This window comes from Marmota marmota, unplaced genomic scaffold (genome assembly GCF_001458135.2).
Source record: "Marmota marmota marmota unplaced genomic scaffold, marMar, whole genome shotgun sequence".
Taxonomy (NCBI): Eukaryota; Metazoa; Chordata; class Mammalia; order Rodentia; family Sciuridae; genus Marmota; species Marmota marmota.
The window spans coordinates 1,301,356-1,319,086 of NW_026000141.1; the positions used below are offsets into that span (position 1 = coordinate 1,301,356).

The 17,731-nt window shown below is 62.4% G+C and overlaps 1 protein-coding gene across 1 annotated transcript in view; it reads right to left on the reverse strand.

Annotated features, from left to right (window-relative positions):
• Fbrsl1 (fibrosin like 1) overlaps nt 1–17,731 on the reverse strand; it is a 44,167-nt gene that overhangs the window by 12,929 nt on the left and 13,507 nt on the right. The window contains exons 2-4 of the mRNA XM_048785793.1: nt 16,752–16,856; nt 15,486–15,521; nt 7,111–7,140 (exon numbers count right to left, since the gene is read on the reverse strand). Of these exons, the coding sequence (XP_048641750.1) occupies nt 7,111–7,140; nt 15,486–15,521; nt 16,752–16,856 (171 nt within the window). The remainder of the gene's footprint in view (nt 1–7,110; nt 7,141–15,485; nt 15,522–16,751; nt 16,857–17,731) is intronic.

The window sequence follows — 17,731 nt, forward strand, 5'->3', positions numbered from 1 at the left end:
AGGCCCGACTAATCCAGCCCCGAGGCGCGGATCTGCGGCGTCCTGGCCACCTAGGGACCGCAGGTCCCCGGTTCGGGCGCAGAGCGCCACGGGGCCCGACTCTGTATCCTCTCCGCGACAAGTTATGCGCATCTGCCACCCGGCTTACGGAGGGCAAACTGAGTCGGGGAGGAGCTGGGTTTGAAGGGCCGACAGAACCCCCGGAGTCCAGGTCCTCAGGGACCTGCAGCCAGCCCGACTGCCGGGCCTGGGTTACTCCCACCAAGCAGGCTCCACGGAGTTGCTGCCGCTGCAGAGGGCTGCACAGCGCGCCCACCTGGCCACGCGGAGCTGCCTGTGGAGACTTCACAAGGTGGCCACAAAGAGATTCGAATGCGGATCCAACCACGGGCCCCAGGTGAAGGCCAAGTGTGAGTGCCACACAGACCCAGGCCCACAGCGGGACCTCCCATGCCAGTGTACGAACATGCCAAAACCAGAATGCATGGAATTCCCATCTGCATAGCGCTAGAAAGAACATCAGGGGAGGGAAGTGGGGGGGACGTGCTGGACAGAGTGGACAGGGCCCTTGGGAGTCTAGCTCAGGCTCAGGACTTGAGATCAAGGAGGAGCCGGTCAGTCTTCTATTTCTGAGCATCCATTCAACAGAAGGTGGGAGCCAGGTACAGAACCCTGTGCAGGCTGGGCTAGCATTTCCCTTTCAATAGGTGGCTGAACACGCACAAACCCAGCCCCCCCACCCCCCAATCTCCAAGGGCACAGAAGAGATTGCCAACCATGAAGACCTCTGGGTGGGGATTTTAAGCCCTTTTCTTCTGCTTGAGTTATTGCCTAAATGCACATTCTGTCCTTACCAAATAATAAAACAAAACCACTCCCAAAGTCCTGCTGTCTCCTGCCATAAAAATCAACCCGTGCCTAAGCAGAGATAGAAGCCTGAGAGCCCCCAGCCCTGTGGCCCTGACAGCCATCCCACACACAGACAAATAAACAGCCTGCACCTGGCTGCAGAGCCCAGGGCTCAGCCAGGACAAGCCCCTCCTCCAGGAGGGGTGGCGGATATCTGCTTAGACCCTGGAACTCAGGGAGAGCTGCAGGAGCTTGGGCCTCCAGGGGGCTGTGAGGAGCCCTAGTGGTGAGGCCTGCAGGTGAGGGAATGGTAGGCTCACACACCCCAGCTGGTTTTGTCTTTCCTGGTTTGATGAGGTTGGAAATCAGAAGGAAATGGAGTTAAGATAGCCAGCGAGAGGGCCATGGAGAACACTAGTCGTCCACCACAGACGGCAACCACAGGGCCAGACAGTACACGCAAACAATAGGGGCACTGGGACTGTCCGGGGCACCCCAGACTCCATGTAGCCTGACAGTGCCTGGGTGCCCTGGGAGCCCAGCATGGTGCTGGGAGCACAGAGTAGGCCAGCCTGTTCCCTGGGCCGCTGCTGCTCTGCAGGAGACAGGCCACCAGCAAGGAGAGGCAGGGGCTGGATGTGAAGACCTGTGAAGGTGGCCATGTGAGTTGAGAGGTGCGTGCAACCTCTGCACACTAGAAGAGGCAGGGGCCTCAGTGGCCTGCCTTCCCCCTGCCCACCACATTGCCTACATGGCCACAGCCATGCTAGGAATGTGGTTCTGCCCAGGACTCTGTGGGGAGGGCGGCAGCCGCCAGACCCCTAGGGCAGAACTATGCTTGATGGTGACTGTGGAGAGGAGCAAGGCCTTGACTGACACCTGGGAGCTTGCTAACGAGCTGACCACACCGCTGGATGCACCCAACACCCCTGGCTGCAGCTTCTCTCCTTAGGACTGGAAAATGCAAGATCTGTGCAAAATGGCGGAGGAAAGTGCAAACTACGAGATGGGAGCAGTACCCCTGGACAGGCCGTGCAGGTCTTGGAGGGGTGAGAGGGCCCAGCGGAGTCGGAGCTCAGGGCCAGGAAGCTGTGGGCCACCAGGGCTGCCCGGCCTTCTGCACAAGTGGACATGAGGATGAAGACAAGTTGCCTGTTGGTTCCCATCCATGCCCACTCTGAACTTCAGAACAAGAACAAGGCCTCATATGGAAATAGGGTCTTTGAATGTGGTCAAGGGAAGGAGGCCACTGCTCCAGGGATGGGTGTCCTGGCAAGAGAAGAGATAGACATAGGGAGGAGCCATGGAAGGGCAGAGACTACGGCCAGGCGGTCACAAGCCCAAGGATGCCTGAGCTACCAGGAGCTGGAACACACAGGGAGGCTGCTCTGGGCTTGCAGAAGGACCTGGCTCTGAAGCACCTGACATGTGAGAGCATGAACTGCCCACAGGCACAGCACTCAGCCTGGAGCACTGTGAATGGCAGCCACGGGGTACTGATGAGCATCCACTCTGCCTCATTGGAAGATGCTCTTGTCCAAAATAAGGCACTGCTGCATGTCCACACCGCTGCAGGATGGTCAGGGTGTGAGACTGGATGAGCACGTGGCCCTCCTGCCTCACAGCTGCCCCGAGGGGGAGCCATCTTACTTCCTTGTTTCAGGCAAAGAAACAGGCTCGAAAAGTCTCTGGCAGTACAAGGTCACCTTCAGGACACAGTCAACCTGAGAGGGCTGAGAACAGCCAGAGTCCACAGCTGGGGCTGTCCTTGGCCTCAGGGAAGGTGACTGTGGACCAAGGACGTTCAGCTGCAGGTTGCCACCATGGAGAACAGTCAGACGGCAGTGGGGGCATGCTGGGGCCTGCCTGTGACAAGGCCTCTGTCCCACTCCAGCTGCTGGGATGGTCCAGCCCCTGCTGCTGCCTGGCACCAGGGGAAACCGGCAGGGGCTCTAGAGGGAGCATATGTTCCACCCAGCTTCTGGGGGAGCCAGGCCTGCTCCTCTGGAGAGGTGAGATGGGCCAGTACACCTGTGCCGTGGACAGCCACCACCAGGCCTGTCCCCTCCCACAGCTCTGAAGAGCCAGCAGGTAGGATGCTGCCCGTGGAGCCCCCAGGGTGCCAAAGCAGCAGGACTCAGCCTGGACTTCGGGACTTCCAGCCCACCCCCAAGTTTTCTTTGCCATGATGGGTGACAAGGGGGCTCTTAGGATGCACCAGAAGCTCCTCTCAGACAGCATATGTCAGACCAGAGCCGTCACATCAGAGGGCAGAGGCTGGACTCAGTGGGTGGCACTGTGCCTGGGTCCAGCAGCCAGACGGGCGTGTGTCTCCCAGGGCCAACCTTGGGCCCCTTGTCTATGTCCGAAGCTTCTGCCTGACTCCCAGCAAAGCTGGCCTGGATGTTCACCTCCACCCCGCAGCCTGAAGACCCCCATCTGAGGCTCGCTCAGGGCCCAGCAGGCCTGCAAGCCTCCACTGGGATCCAGTGTCCCCACTCAGGAGGACTCTAGGGCCAGAGGGAGGCAGGGTCTGCAGGGGCTATGGCCCAAAGCACCCTCTAGAAGGTAGCAGATGACAAATACCAGGTGACAAGTGGCTGTCTGGGAGGGACCCGGGGCCACAGGGCTCAGCTTTCTAAGGAGCACATGGCCAGGTCTGGGAGGCCTGGCTGCCTCTCAGCTGAGGCTGCAGGGTGGGCAGCGGCCACCTGGACAGAGCCCTTGCTGCTCTGCCTCTCCTCTTCTCCAAATTCAGGTCTGACCTGGGTGTCTGCAGCCCCAGAGCCTAGTGGCCGGGGACAGGTGGGGCCTGCACCAAGTGCGTGTGCCCCACCTGGGCACACAGCCCTAGGCCTGCTCTTCTTCACCAAGGGCCGTGTGCCCAGGCCCCTCCAGGACACCCTTGCTCCACAACTGCTCAAAGCGGGCCCTGGGCCCATCCTGGGGATCTGCTGTTGCTCCCAGCTGGTCCCTCATGTGCCAGGGCCTCCCTCACACCCACCTTCTGGGGCCCTGCCCATGTGGGATGAGCAAAGACACATGCGTTCCAATGGATGCTATGTGGGTGTCCCGAGGGAGGCCATACTGAGGCATCTGGGAGCCAGGCATCCTGAGTCAGCCTGTCCTGTAACCTCCCCCCACCCACTGAGGCTGTAAAGTTGGGTTTGTCACTTGTGACCCAAGGTACCCTGTGATGGCACCCTGGAGTAAGTGCAGCCCTGGTCCCTCTGTCCCTGCTAGGACCCTGAGGAAGGAGCTCTCAAGATCGGGGCTGGGCAGGCCTGGTGCAACAGGAGCTGGAAGCTGCTTCCAGGGGTTGCTGTGCGGAAGCAGCTACTGCAGGGGTGAAGCGCACGCTGCAGGGGCCTGCGCCCAGCTGCTGCGTCCTCTGTCCACCCCAGTGCCTGGTGTCTGGCTCAGTTTCCAAGATCAAGCCCCTTGGTGGTGGGTCATGTGATGCTGCTTCAGCACCAAGAAGACAGGCCCAAAGAGGAGCCCAGTTAGGCACAGCTCCTGCTGGGGTCCAGGGTCAGAGTGAGGCCGCCTACACACCAGCCTTTCATAGGCCACGTTCACCTCCTGTGGTGCCTTCCACCTGCCCCGGCCACAGGCACCACTGAAGCTGGGGACCTGCAGGCCCACTCCACTGTCACGCCCCACCTCTGCTGCTGCCCACAGAGACCCACCAGAGCATCCCTGCTCTCCCCTTGGGAGCCCTTCAAGACCTGCTGGTCCCAGCCTGTAGCCACGGCTGGACACAGAGCACATGGCCTAGTGGCTGTCCACTGAAAGCCTTGGATGTCGCCAGAGGTGTGGGGCTGTGGCCTCAGGGCAGCCAGGAGGAGTGCTGCCATCTCACCAGGAGCTCTCAGCAGCCACACTGAGCCCCTTGGGCTGCCTAGTGAGCCCCACCTAATTTCATGCCTGTAGTTTTCCAACAAGAAAGCAGCCAGACAACAACCGCAGTCTCTCAGAACCATCTTCCTGCCATTTTCCTGAGCTGCTGACAGTGTCCCCAGCGCTAGAGCCATCATGCACAGAGTCGGGTGGCATGGGACAGGGCCAGAGGGGCCCTGGAGGCTGTGCAGGGAGGGGTGCTGGTGGCATGGTGGGGAAGGAGATGACAGGTCTCCTGTGTGCCTGTCTGTCCTTCTGCTAGGAGGGATGTCTGTGTCGTGACCCATGGCAGAGCCCCAGGCAGTTCCCAGGGATGGGGGCTGGCAGAACCTTGTGCTCAGACTGAGGTCAGACCCTGGTAGCTTAGGGAGAGAGGGTGCCCAGTGAGAAAAGTGGCCAGGAGAGCTGCAGCCATCCACCCCAGTTGCCCTGTCCAAATGGGTGTCTAGTTCTGCCAGGCATCTGCTCCTGCAGGCAGGGCTTCCTGGAACCCAGAGGGCATCTGCAGGGGCAGCAGGCCAAGCCTCTGTGGCCACACTGCCTCCTGCCCAAGACCCATCTGTTTCTGGGCCACCATGTACCTAGGGACATAAACAGCCATGCCAGTCCTGTGAGAAGCATGAGGGCCTCCACTGGCCTGCAAGTCTGGGTGGCTCAGGTGTCCTTCCTGCACACCCAGATCTGTCCTGCTTCCACCAAGGGCCTGTCTCAGGAAGGCAGGAACTAACCACCTTGGAGTTGTCCTCCCTTGACTTGTCCCTTCTACCAGGGGAAGGTACTCTGCATAGCTGTTCCCAGGGGGGAGGACATTCCTGCCACCTGGAACCCAGAGCTGGGTAGATGCAAATCCAGCCCAGACTTGCCCATGGTGGCCTCAAGCTAAGGGACCAGCACCCAAGGAACGGGCACCCTTGCTGTGGAGACAGCTGAGAGGTCTGGGTCAGCAGGTGTCCCTGCATGGTCAGGAGGACCCAGGTGGTGGCTCCTGAACAAGGCCCGGAGCTTGCCCAGACCATCCCTGCTGTCCCATCTGCAGGACAGCTCTGCAGATGCTCAGGCCCGGCATGTGTCCTGGGAGGACATGGCACCTCCAAATACCCCCTGGAGCTCAGGAAGGGCAGCTGGGTGAACATGAAGACCTCGCCTTCCCCAGGGGCTCTCCAGCACACCAGCAGGTGTGCCCACCCTCTAGGCGCTGAAGGCCTAGGATGTCGCCAGAGGTGTGGGGCTGTGCCTCCCGGCCCACTGCAGTCCTGGCTCTCTGGGTTGGGGGGACACCGAGCCAGGAGGGGAGCTGCTCCTCCACCCTCTAGGCCTCTCCTCCTCTGCCAGGTTCTCCTACCACCGCAGCAGCTGCCCTGGAGCCAGGGCTGGCGGGTCTCATTTGTAGGCACTCCCAGAGTCACCTGCGTGGGTGGCTGGGGTGCAGTGTGGAGCCAGGGTGACTCTGCCCTCCCTCTCCAGGACCTGGCTTGAGGTCCAGCCCAATACACAGGATGCTGCCAGCCCCTCTGGGCAGAGGCCTCCCTGAAAACCAGGAGTGGGTGCTCCCTGCAGGGCCACAGGAAAGCTCAGACTCGCTGGGGGAGGAGCCGCAGCGCCACCGCGTGGCCCTGGGTGTGCCTCAGGCCACACAGTGGGGTCCTGGTAGGCTGGGCTGAGATGGAAAGCAGGGTGGCACTCTGTTTCCCCTGGAGGGCAGGAAGGGCAGCCGCCAGCGCCTCCTGCAGACCCTGTTTTAAATATGGGTGCTGAGAGATGTTCTGGCTCTGCGCTCGACCTGATGTCACCAGTGGGACCAGAACAGTGGCCACATTGGGAGGCGGAGCCCAAGAGCTGTGGTGGCGGGAGGGAGCCGTGCATGAGGCCAGTGCTCCAGGGCTCCTCTCGGGTGCTGACCCCAGACCACGTGCCCAACAGCAGGACCTCAGCATGGTGAGGAGGGCTGGCCTGTGGGGGCGGTGTGATGCAGTGTGGGCAGCACAGAGACCTGGAACCTGTCAGTGCAGCACACAGCCACTGCCCCGGGGACTGCCTGGCCCCTGGCTTTCCACAACAGCCTGTGGCCTCGACCTGGACTGGTCCAAACACGCCTGGCCCAGGCTGCCCTCGGTGAGCTCCACAGGGCACCTGGTGCAGACAGGTCTGCGGCCATCCACTGGGGCCTGCACTCTGCGGAGCCTGGGCAGCCACCCAGGGCAGAGTTCCCATCTGGCTGGATGGGGCTGGTGCCCCACCAGGGAGGTCACACTGCCCTGTGCTACCCTCCAGCAGGGACAGCCCTGAGTGCCGAGCCTCTCACCCAGGCTGGGGGGGGCTAGGGTGGCAGGGGTGGGCAGGAGGGGGTGGGGGGAGGCTTACCTTGTCATCCATGCCACTCTCGCTGTCACACTGCAGGGACAGAGAGAAAGAGAGAGAGGTGGGTCAGGACCTTCTTGCCCCTTGGGGCACAAGTGGCAGGCACCTGTGGGTGTCCCCTGCCACATCTCAGCTGAGGGCCCTGGGCCCCACAGCTCCACAGCCCCACAGAGAAGGCTCTGGGGACCAGCGCCCCTCTGCATAGACACAGGGACCGCATGAGGTGCACGCCAGGGTCCCATCCCAAAGGAGGGCTTTCATTCCTGGCTGTGGTCACAGGCTCCTGCACCCTGGAGGGACAGGCCCTGGTGTCAGTGGCCCCTCGGGGCATGGCTGTCTAGGTAAACCAGGTATGCCTGGGGCCCACGCTCCCTGTCCTGGTCTGAAGTTGGGACTCTGAGGCGGCCCCAGCACCCAGCTCCTCCTGCAGGAGTGTGAGTGCCAGGCCAGGGCCACCTGTGGCTGAGAAGGGGCCCAGGCCAGGTGGGAGTTCACAGAACATATCTTTGTTTTCCATTTTCAATAAGAAGAACTGAGAAGCTAGAGAACAATACAGTTTCCCCTAAAAGAATAGGAAAGTCTCCTCCAGGATGACGTGCTTACGCCGGGCAGCCTCTCCAGCCCCAACACTGCAGCCGTGGCAAGCTGGGATTCACCAGCCACTCTCTGCTTAGGGACCAGAGACCTCCAAGGCCATCTCTGAGGGTGGGTGGGACCCCAGGCAGCAGGGACAGGCTCAGGGGCCTTCTGTGGCTGGCAGACTTCACACCTGCAGGCTGTGAGCTGGTGTGCCCAGTGGGCTGTGTGGAGCCCCCAGGCATAATGGAGCTGGGCCCACCCAGGGCCCTGGCTGGGGGCTTTGTGCCAAGAGCCGTCCACATGCCCCACAAAGGCACAGAGCCTGTGAGTGCACAGCGGTCCCTCCCTGGCCTGGGTGGCAGGTGTGGGCTGGCTGCAGGCAGGCCCAGGGCCCCTGGTCAGGGAAGAGATTCTGCCACTCACCACTGCCCAGAGCTTGTCAGGAGAGAGGACAAGGATGTGGGTGGGGATGGGACTGCCCAGACCCCAGGGCTCAGGGGAACAGAAGGAAAGTGGGGAGGGGAGGGGCAGAACCTGGCTGGCCATGGCCACACTAGTGATGTGGGAAGGGGAGCCTGTGGCTGTGGGAGGCCCCAGAGTCCTGTCTGTGGCCCCCATGGATCTTACAGCCTGGGGGGGGAGGGTCCAGTGGGACCTTCACTTGCTCGATTCCCACATGGAGACCGAAGTTGCAAACTGCAATCCCATCAAACCTCCAGGGTGCAAGGAGCATCAGCTCCTGCTTGCCCTGCCTGCTACGCGGGGCCACATGGATGTGCCAGGACCAGCATCCACCAGGACCACTTGCCATGCCTGTCCTCTGTTCCTTTGCCAGCCCCCAGAGCCCTGCTAGAGACCCTAGCCACCACAGGCTTCCTCATGGATTCTGGGCCTGAGGCTGGGCTGGGCCAGGAGGCAGTGAGACTTGTGGAAGGCTGTTAGACTGTCCAGCAATAATGGAGGGAGCCTTCTGGAAGGCAGGAGAGAACAGTAGCCAGGATCCTAGAGTTACCAAGCTGCACCTGCTGCCGGCCAGCCTGGGCAGGACCATAGTGAACCTGTGCTAGTCAAGGTCCGGTGAGGTGACTGGTCAGGGCAGGGCAAGAACAGTCATATCTGCTTTGGGAGCTGCCCAAGTGAGCAGACCTTCAAGGAGCTGGAGCTGGGTGTGGCTGCCCTGGCAGGACTCAGGCCCATGGGGAAGGGCGGAGATATGAGCCCTGAAGCAGAAGACTGCTCTGATGCTATCCTGCTTCCTCTGCTGTGCAGCCTTGGACAGATCCCTTGCCCAGACTGTGCAACAGCTTTAGCATCTGAGGTCATCTCTGTCCTCCACCTCCCTGGGCTGGTGGACCCTTGGGTACAGGGGTCCTCTAGAGACCCTGGCTACAGAGGGCAAAGTCAGGACGCAGGAGGCAGAAGTGCTACAGGAGGGGCAGGGAGGTGACAAGTTGGGGAGGACTCCTGGCAGGGTGGGGGAGGGGCCTGTGGTGGAGCAGGGGGCAGCTGGGAAAGTCAGGCAGCCACTGAGAGCCACCAGAGGGACAGGCCAGGTGGGCTTAGCAGGGTGGCTCTGCTGCCAGGAGAGCCCAGCTGATGGCCAGGAGGGGATGAGAGCCGACAGTGGGAACTGGGTGGGTGTACGCTGAGGGTGACCAAAGGACCTGCAGATGGACCCCAGGAAGGCTTGGGTAAAAATGGGCAGCACCTACGGGATGAAGCAGAGCGATACAGGGAGGGAGAAGCTGACAAGTGGGAAAGACAGAGGAGAGAAGCTGAGGGGAGGGAGACAGCGGAGAGAAGCTGAGGGGAGGGAGAAGCTGAGGGGAGGGAGAGACAAAGGAGTCCTATAAGGGCAGCTGGCAGCACCACTCGACTCTGGAGTGTCCGTGGCCTCCACTGGGCCAACAGCCTGCGTGGGGTCAGCTGATCCTCAAACCCAGCTCTGTTATGAGACCAGGAGAGCTCTGGGCAGTGAGCGCTAGAGGCCCCTGGGAGGGCAAGCGGGCACCTGGCCTGGTCCCTGTCTGGCCTTCCACCAGGCACACACCTCCCTTCTGCTGCTGGCTATAGGCCCTGGGCCTCCACCACACAGCCAAGGGTGACCCGGCCACAGGCACAATCCACTGCCCCCTGTGCACCCCCCTGGTCTCCCAGCATCACCCACCTTGCCTCTGGACCCTAGCCTGGTAGCCTCACTGACCACAGCTCCACTGGGCCTGGCCTGCTTTCTTGGGAAGGCCCTGCCATCCACCTCTGCAGTGCCACCAAGCCTAGTGACCCCCTGCCCCTCTGCTCTCTGACAGACCCCAGCATCCCCCTCCTGCCCTTCCCTTGGATGCCGTGGACAGAAAGGCAGGTGTTGCAGACCTCCGCCCCGGCCTGGAGCGCAGGGCCCGCCGCAGCCTGCCAGGCATCCGCCCTGCACACCTCAGAGCCTTTGCCTGTCCCAGCTGGGCCAGGGGACAGAGAGCCAGAGCTGGAATGATAAGGGATGCTCTGCCCCAGGGAGCTGACCTTTCTGAGTGCACCAAAGGGAGACCTCACGTGCCCGACTCCAGTGCCCACTACCTATGAGTCACTGATCCACACGCAGGCTCAACGAGGAGCCCCCAACACTGATCCCCACTGCGTGGGGCAGCACGGCCAGGCCTCCAGCACCACCCAAACTCCAGTGGGCTTCCTGCCCGCAGGCACCCTCACCAAGGACAACCACTGGCCGGGCCTCCGACACCCCTCCTGCATCTGGCCCCGCACAAGTCCTAGGGCTCATTGGGGGTGTGCAGGGGGGAGGGAGCAGGCCAAGGAATCTGGGGGCCTCAAGTTCTGGGTTGGACTGGACCTGATCCTGCAGCTCATCATGGTTCAGGGCTTGTGGTCAGGGGCAGGACTGGCCATCTGGTGAGGACAGGAAGCCACTGGAACCCCAGGAAGGAAGGGGGGAAGGTGGGGGTTCCTGGCCCAGGCCCCATAACAGTCAGAGCTGCCGTGGAAGCCAGACCATCTCCTTGGTGACCCACTACCCAATCCCAGATCAGAGGGCACGGGGTGGGCACAGCTCCTGTGGCAGGATCAGGATAGGTGACTCCAAGAGCCTACACCAGACCCCCAGCTTGGGAGGTCAGCCCCAAGGGCCCGCATCACGCTCGGGCAGCAACTCTCATTAGCCTGGAGCTGGTGGGGCCAGAGAGGTTTCTGGAGCATGGGGAAGGGCAGGGGGTGGCCCCCAAGTGGACTCTGTGAGTGAAGGGCCACGGCTAGGTTCTGAGGCCAGGCTTGTTCTGCCCTGTGTGCTGCCCATGCTGGGGAAGCAGGGCAAGGGGCCTCTGGCCATGTCCTGCTTCTGGACTGTGTGGAGGCCACAGGGTGCAGGCGTATACTCAGGCCACCTGCTCCAGAGCAGCAGACAGGAAACTGTGGGCACCTGCGAGTCAGCAGGGGCAAGAGGAGGGCGTAGGAGAGCACTCTGGGGCCACCAGGCCACTGGGTCTAGGCTCCGAGGGCAGCGGCAGCTGCCTTGGTCTCTCTAACTCTCAGAGGTGGGCTACCCTGCAGCAGACCCAGGGGAGGCTCTCAGCCCATGGAGGGCCTATCCAGGGGCCAGGCGCATGCCCAGGCCACCCCAGCACTGCTGGCCCCACCCCCCACTGGCTGCCACCTCACTCTATGCCACAGAAGAATGACTTGCTGGCTAAACTGTGGGCGGGGAGGGAGTCCTCTGGCATGGGATACAGGGTGGAGGGGGCTGCCAGGCAGTCTGAAGGGTCATTTCCTGTTTCTGGGGGCAGAGTGAGGACACCCTCGCTTGCAGGGCTTGGCCTTCCAGGGGCAGCACAGTGCATGACACTGAGTTCTGTTCTGTTTCCACAGAAACAGGGAAGGGATGGAAAGGGCAATGGAGAGCTGGGGCGTTCTCGAGAACCAGTGCTCTCCCAAACCACACTTGGCCCCCAGGTCCTCGCCACAGCCTGCGGCTCAGGGGGACAGACCCTTCCCAGGTTCTGCAGGCTGCCTCCCCTCCTGCCGCTGTGCTGGTGCTACACCAGGGGAGCCCGCCAGTCCTCCCGCCCTCATCTAGCCCTGTGCATGGCATGGACAGGGCCGCAGGAGCCCCTGCTCCCCGCCCTCCCAGTTCCTCACCATCAGCACCCACTTCCTTGGGGTTCCCTGACCTCTGAGATGCCCTTGTCCAGAGGCCTCGCCAGTTTCACCTGTGGCTACCGCAGGGACCCTGCTCTGTCTCCTCTGGCACGCCCAGGCTCCGGTGGTTCCTCCTGAAAGGCCGGCTTTCTTGCCCTCTGCCCTGGGGAGAGCAGGTCCAGAGGGCAGGGCCTTCCGTGGTTGGTCTGTAGTGCCCCTGGCACCTGATGTACAGCCTAGGTCACTCCCTGGGCACACGGGTGGACGACAGGAGGCAGAACAGGCACAGGCGGATGCTGCTGCTCCTGCACTGGCCACCCCTCCAACAGCTGGCCTCAAGACCCTGTGCGCAGAAGTCAGGAGGGGCAGGGGCTCTCCTGACTCCTGGGGACGTGATGTGCTTTTATTGCATTTGTACAGTCATAGCTGCTCAGGGGTGGCCCAGGGCCGTGTGGTGACGTCATAACCTGCCTCAGAAGTGACCCAGGGGTTGTGTGATGACACCATGAACCTGCCTGTCAGACTTTGCCCTAGCCTCGAGCTGGCCCTCCTTTCTGGCTGCCCAGCCCCAGATGAGGCCGGAGGTGCTTCCTCTTCCCACCTTCAGCATGGGTTCCCCCATGCTGTGTCAGTCAGAGCTCCGCCTGGCCTGGCCTCTGCCCCCTCTCCACCCCCGGGCCCTGCTAGCTAACTGGGACCTCATCCCCTTGTGGTGCCCCTTAGCATGCCTGGGCCCCACTCTGCACGCTGTGCTGGAGTTCCAGCCCTCTGGTACTGTCTAAGCGAGGCCTGGACCTGCCGGCCACCCTGTTCACCACCTCCACCAGGGCAGCTTCTCCTGAGCTTGGCGACCATCTCTGTGCACACTTCCAGTCACAGAGACTGGCCACAGGAGACACTGGACAAACACTGGCTGGTTTTCTTCTGTCTGGGGGCCACAAGTCATGCTCTAGCCACGAGGAGGGCAGGTGGTGGGGACCATAGAGGTCTTAGTGGCACTCTTAGGGACAGAGGAGGGGAGGGCACAAGGTGTCAGCTCCTTCCTGACCATGATGAGGGCCCTGGGTGGCTTTGGGCAGAGCTTCCGGGTGGAGGGCTCCGGCTGGAGGGCGGTGGAGATCTTGGCTCCAGTCCCATGAGCCTCTCTGGAGGAAAAGAGTGGGCTAGAACCAAGTGCCCACCTCACAGGTTGGCAGTCACAGCAAGGACCACCTGCAGCTGTTCTGCCTCCTCCTCTCTGTCCTGGTCACCTCCACCCAGGGGCCTCTCAGGAGCAGCTAAAGGTGTCCACAGGGCCTTTCCCCTTTACGAAGGGAGCCCAACCCTGCTCTGTAGGAAGCAGACCCCCTCAGCCTTGGATGCAAGCAGCCAAATTAGGAAGATTGCTTTCTAACTAATTTCATGGCGTTAACAAAGATCTGATGGTTTATGTAGGAGGTGGGGACCGCTTCTGGGACACAAGCCATTGAGGGTGAGCAGTGACAGGGGACTTGCTGGGGACAAGGTCTTTGCAGAATTAGCCCACTTAGAATAGGGTCTAGGAAATCAGGTCAGCTGACAAACGTCCCTGCCACCTGGGATAGGGATGCCCTGGGGAGGGACAGGCCATGTGTGTGCTCCTCGTTAGTGGGCTCCAAGCTCTTGGAGAGCCCCGGAGCTCGCCTGTACACCCACATGCAGACACAGGCCCGATACGTGCCCACAGTTGCCCTGGGGGCTCTCCTGACACCTGCAGGTGAGGCAGGCCACGCCCGCAGGCACATGATAGACATGCGCCAACACACAGGTATACCGAGGGCCCCAGGTGAGCTGCATACAGACATGAGCCAGCCAACCTGAGGGCACAGGTCTGAGGCCCCTGGGGCCCACCCTGGTCTCATGGCATTTTGTAGCTCCCACCCAGCCCCTGCCGCTTGAGCCCCCCTGCTGCATACAGGCCACCCAGGTGGCTGCAGCTCCTCAGCCTCTGAAGACGGGCCTGGTCCCACTGTCTGCCTGGGGTCTGACCTCCATGCCGACTAGACGAGAGGCTCACTGGTGTGACGAAAGCCTGCAGGGCCAGGGCTGACCACCTGTGCTCTGCACCAGGCCACCTACAAACAGCAGGGCCCTGTCGGGGTCGAACACACATGCCTGCACACCCAGGGCCCGTCTGCATGCACCAGGGCTTCCGTCACCCAGAGGACCATCTGCAGACCTAGGGCCGCCTGGGCTGCTGCTCGGAGGGGAGCGATGCCCGCCCTGCCACCATCTGTCACTCCTACAGCAGCTGTGGGGGCTGTGCTGGGGCAGCTGGCAAGTCAGTCACAGGCTCTCCAGAACCGCCAACCAGGCAGTGTCTGGGGAGGAGCCTGGGAGACAAGCAGGGATCTGGAAGCAGAGGAGCAGCTGGTGGCTGGGGCAGAAAGAGCCCGGCCACCCCAGGGCCACAGCTGGCCTGGAAGCCTTGGCCTCCAGGCAGGGCACCTCCCTGAGCACAGGACCTGCCTTCGCCCCAGCTGTGGCCACTGGCAGGACCTCTGTGGTGCTCACAGGGACACGGCGCCTCCACCTCGGGGGCTTGGCCCAGGCACCCAGCACTCTTCCTGCCCACGAGAACCCCAACTCCCTGGAAAGCTGGGGTGTGGCGGTGGGACTCAGATCCACACTCCCTCTGCCAAGTGCCCCAGACATGAGATGGCCGACTCCACATCCAGCCACCTTGCCTGTCCTGGAGAAGCCCAGTTCTCAGCTTCTCCAACCTACACAACAGCCTGCAGCAACTATGGGACCTGCCACCACAACAGCAGGCTTGGTGTGTCTGGCATAGCCCTGACCACTGCTGGCCATGCCCTGCTCACTGGAGCTGTGGCACCTGGGGTCACCCTGGCTACAGCCTGCTCACTGGAGCTGTGGCATGTGGGAATACACTGGCCATGGCCTGCTCACTGGAGCTGTGGTGTGGACGCAATGGCCACGGCCTGCTCACTCCTGTCCTTTCCAGGTCCCGCGGAAGCCCAGCAGGGAGCTGTGGCGCTCTCTGTGCTTGGCCCCACTGAGTAATTACTAGGTGAAGCACATACCCGGGAGTCGCTGTGGCCACAGGGATGGGGCTGTGGATTGCAGAGATGGCTTTTATGGAGATCTGGGCTTCACACTATCTGCCTTCCTCCTGACATTGAGGGAAAAGGAAGGGTTGCCAGGAGGGCGCAGGGGCTGCTCTGAGGGAGCCTGGAGCAGCGGATCTGGCGGGGCCAGGTGTTGGCCCATCCCATTGGCACAGGATGTCACTGGACGGCGCTCGCAAATGCACGGTGCACTTTCCCAGGGCCCCAGACCCCCTCCCCTGTACTGGCCACAGGTGGCACCAGCTCCAGGACGAGTTCCTGTGCCCATCTGTGCTCAGGCGCCTGAGGCTATGCCTGCTGTGCCCATGTGGGCTGAGCACCCTATGGCTCTGGGCAGAGGCCCTGCATGCAGCGCCTCGTGGGTGTCCCCAAGTGGCACATCCCTGTGAATCATGGCCCCAGGGCATGTGCACCCTCCACCCCCACAAGGTCACGGCCAGAAGCAGATCCCAGGATGGTGGGGCCTGGGTGTGGGAGCTGCTGGGCAGGTGTGCTGGGGGCGGGCTCTGTGGCAGGGGCCACTCAGCAGGGTGGAGGGGTGGGGAGACTTACAGAGTAGCCTCTCCCAGACGCGGCCTGCGCTGAGCTCTGCAGAGGAAGAAAGGATGATCAGTAGTGGGCCACAGCACCTCCTCCCAGTGCCCACCACCCCAGCTGGAGACAGGCCCACAGACCCTCCCGGACAGGGCCTCGAGGACTTGGCTACAGAAGGCAGGACGGAGCTGAGTGCTGGCCAGTTCTGGGCAAGAGACACTGCAGGGGCGGTTCTAGGAGCAGCACACTCTGCTGGATGGGTGGGTACTGCACCCACCAGGACTGAGCAGTGGGTGTCCTTGCTGACCCGGGGCACGGTAGAGGTCATGGCAGGAAGGCTGAAGGGCTGGGGTGGGTGTGGAGGAGGACCAGAGGGAGAGGGCAGCCCGCTTAGTTGCAACCCCTCCCTCTTCCCTCAGACCCATCTGGCCCCCTTGCAGAGTGGGGAGGAGGTGTCCTCCTCTTCCCAACAGCCCTGACCGGCAGCTGAGGGGTGGGGGCCTACGTGGCTCCTGGGCTCTTAGGCGCAGGCAGAACCGTCTCTACTCTGGCTGGGCAGGCAGCTAGAGGAGGGCTAACTGGGGCAGCCCTGGGCCTCAGACAATTGCCAGCCTATTTCCACATCTCCAGGCAGCAAGACAGGGAGCCTGGCCATTGTGCCTCCCCCCGGTGCCTGCAGGCACCCAGGCCCCACTTCATTCAGTCCTGGGGGAGGGGGGCCTGCCACCTGGGGCCACTTTAGAGCTAGGGGAGGGGTGCCCGCCCCCTCCCCAGGCCCTGGCTGGGGTTCAAGCCCCACCACTAGTGGAATCCCAGCCTGAGCCCCAAGCCTAAGGACCTGAGCCACCAGGGCTGTGCCATCCCTGAGCCAGCACCGGGTCCCTTCCCCCTGAACTGCAGCTGGCCACCCCCAGGGACCTGCAGCCCAGGGTCCAGCCCTCTGGGATGCTGGAGGGTCATTCCTAGTCGGGCCAGCCTTGCAGTGCCTATGGCACACCTCAGGACTCTTGTCGGGATCTGTCGGAGGCTCAGCCCCACCAACCACTCAGCGTGGGGCACCTGGCCTCCAGTTCATCCCTAGAGCACACTCTGGAACCTTGGGATCATGCTGGTGGCCATGTGGGTACTAGGGTGGTGAGTTTGGTATTCCTAATTGTCCCACCCACAGTCCCTCCCGTGGGGACATCCTACGGAGTAAGTCATGCTTCTAGAGCAAACCCCCAACTGCCTGCAGCCAGACAAGAGCCCCAGGAACTGGGAACCGGGTGGTGCCAGGGCACTCACGTCGCTGAGCTGGTCCTGGGGACTGCTCTGCCGGGAGCTGCTGGCTTCAAGAACATTGTCGTCGTCACTGTTGTGGTCACCCCCTCTGGACACAGCAACCTTCATCTGGGGACAGGGAGAGACAGTCTCAGGCAAACACACACCTGAGCCCATTTGTCCCAGGCCCTCCTGCTTCTGCATCTGACTTGGGACCCACGCTGCAGCCCAGAGAGCTCCCTGGTTGCTGGGGCTGGTCAGGGGAGACACTTCCTCCTGAGCTGAGGGTCTGGGGTCTGTAGAGAACAGCAGAGGGCAGAGCCTGCAGACCCTGAAGCCCGTGGCGACCTGCGCCAGGAGGAGATGGGACAGAGCACACCTAAACCCCCATCGGCTCCATCCTACTTCTTGAGCTGCTGACTCAGGGCATCCTTGGGGTCCCTGCCCACATCCTGTCCTTGGCCAAGCAGGAAGCTGGTCAGGAGGCCCCAGGACTCCCACACCCAGTGCCCACAGTCAGCACAGTGCCTCCCTGGCCATGTGCCTTTGGGCCACTCTGTGCCTCAGTGTGCCATCTGCAAGACCCACTGACTGGCCTCGCCACCACACCAGCACACGAGGCCCAGGTCGGGCGAAGGCCTGTGCTGGGCCCTGTGGCCCTGCCCTGCTTGCCCTGGCTTCCCTGAGGGGAAAGAACGTTCATCCCCTTTCCACAGATGACCACCACGGCCCTAAGGGGCAAGTCCACAGGGGATAGAGCCACAGCCAGCGCTAGGCACTCTATCTCTGGAGGCAACGCCACAGGGCACATAGGCGAGGGCCACGGCAGGGTGCCTGCTCACACCAGGGCTCAGCCTCCAGGCCTGCTCACAGTCTCTGGCACGTCCCCAGCTGTGTGCGGGCCCTTCAAGACACTGTGCTGGCTTGCCTGCCTGCCCGCCTGGCCCCCACTGCCCCTGGCCGCTGGGGCAGACTTGGCCAAGTCACGCACACATGTTGGCCCG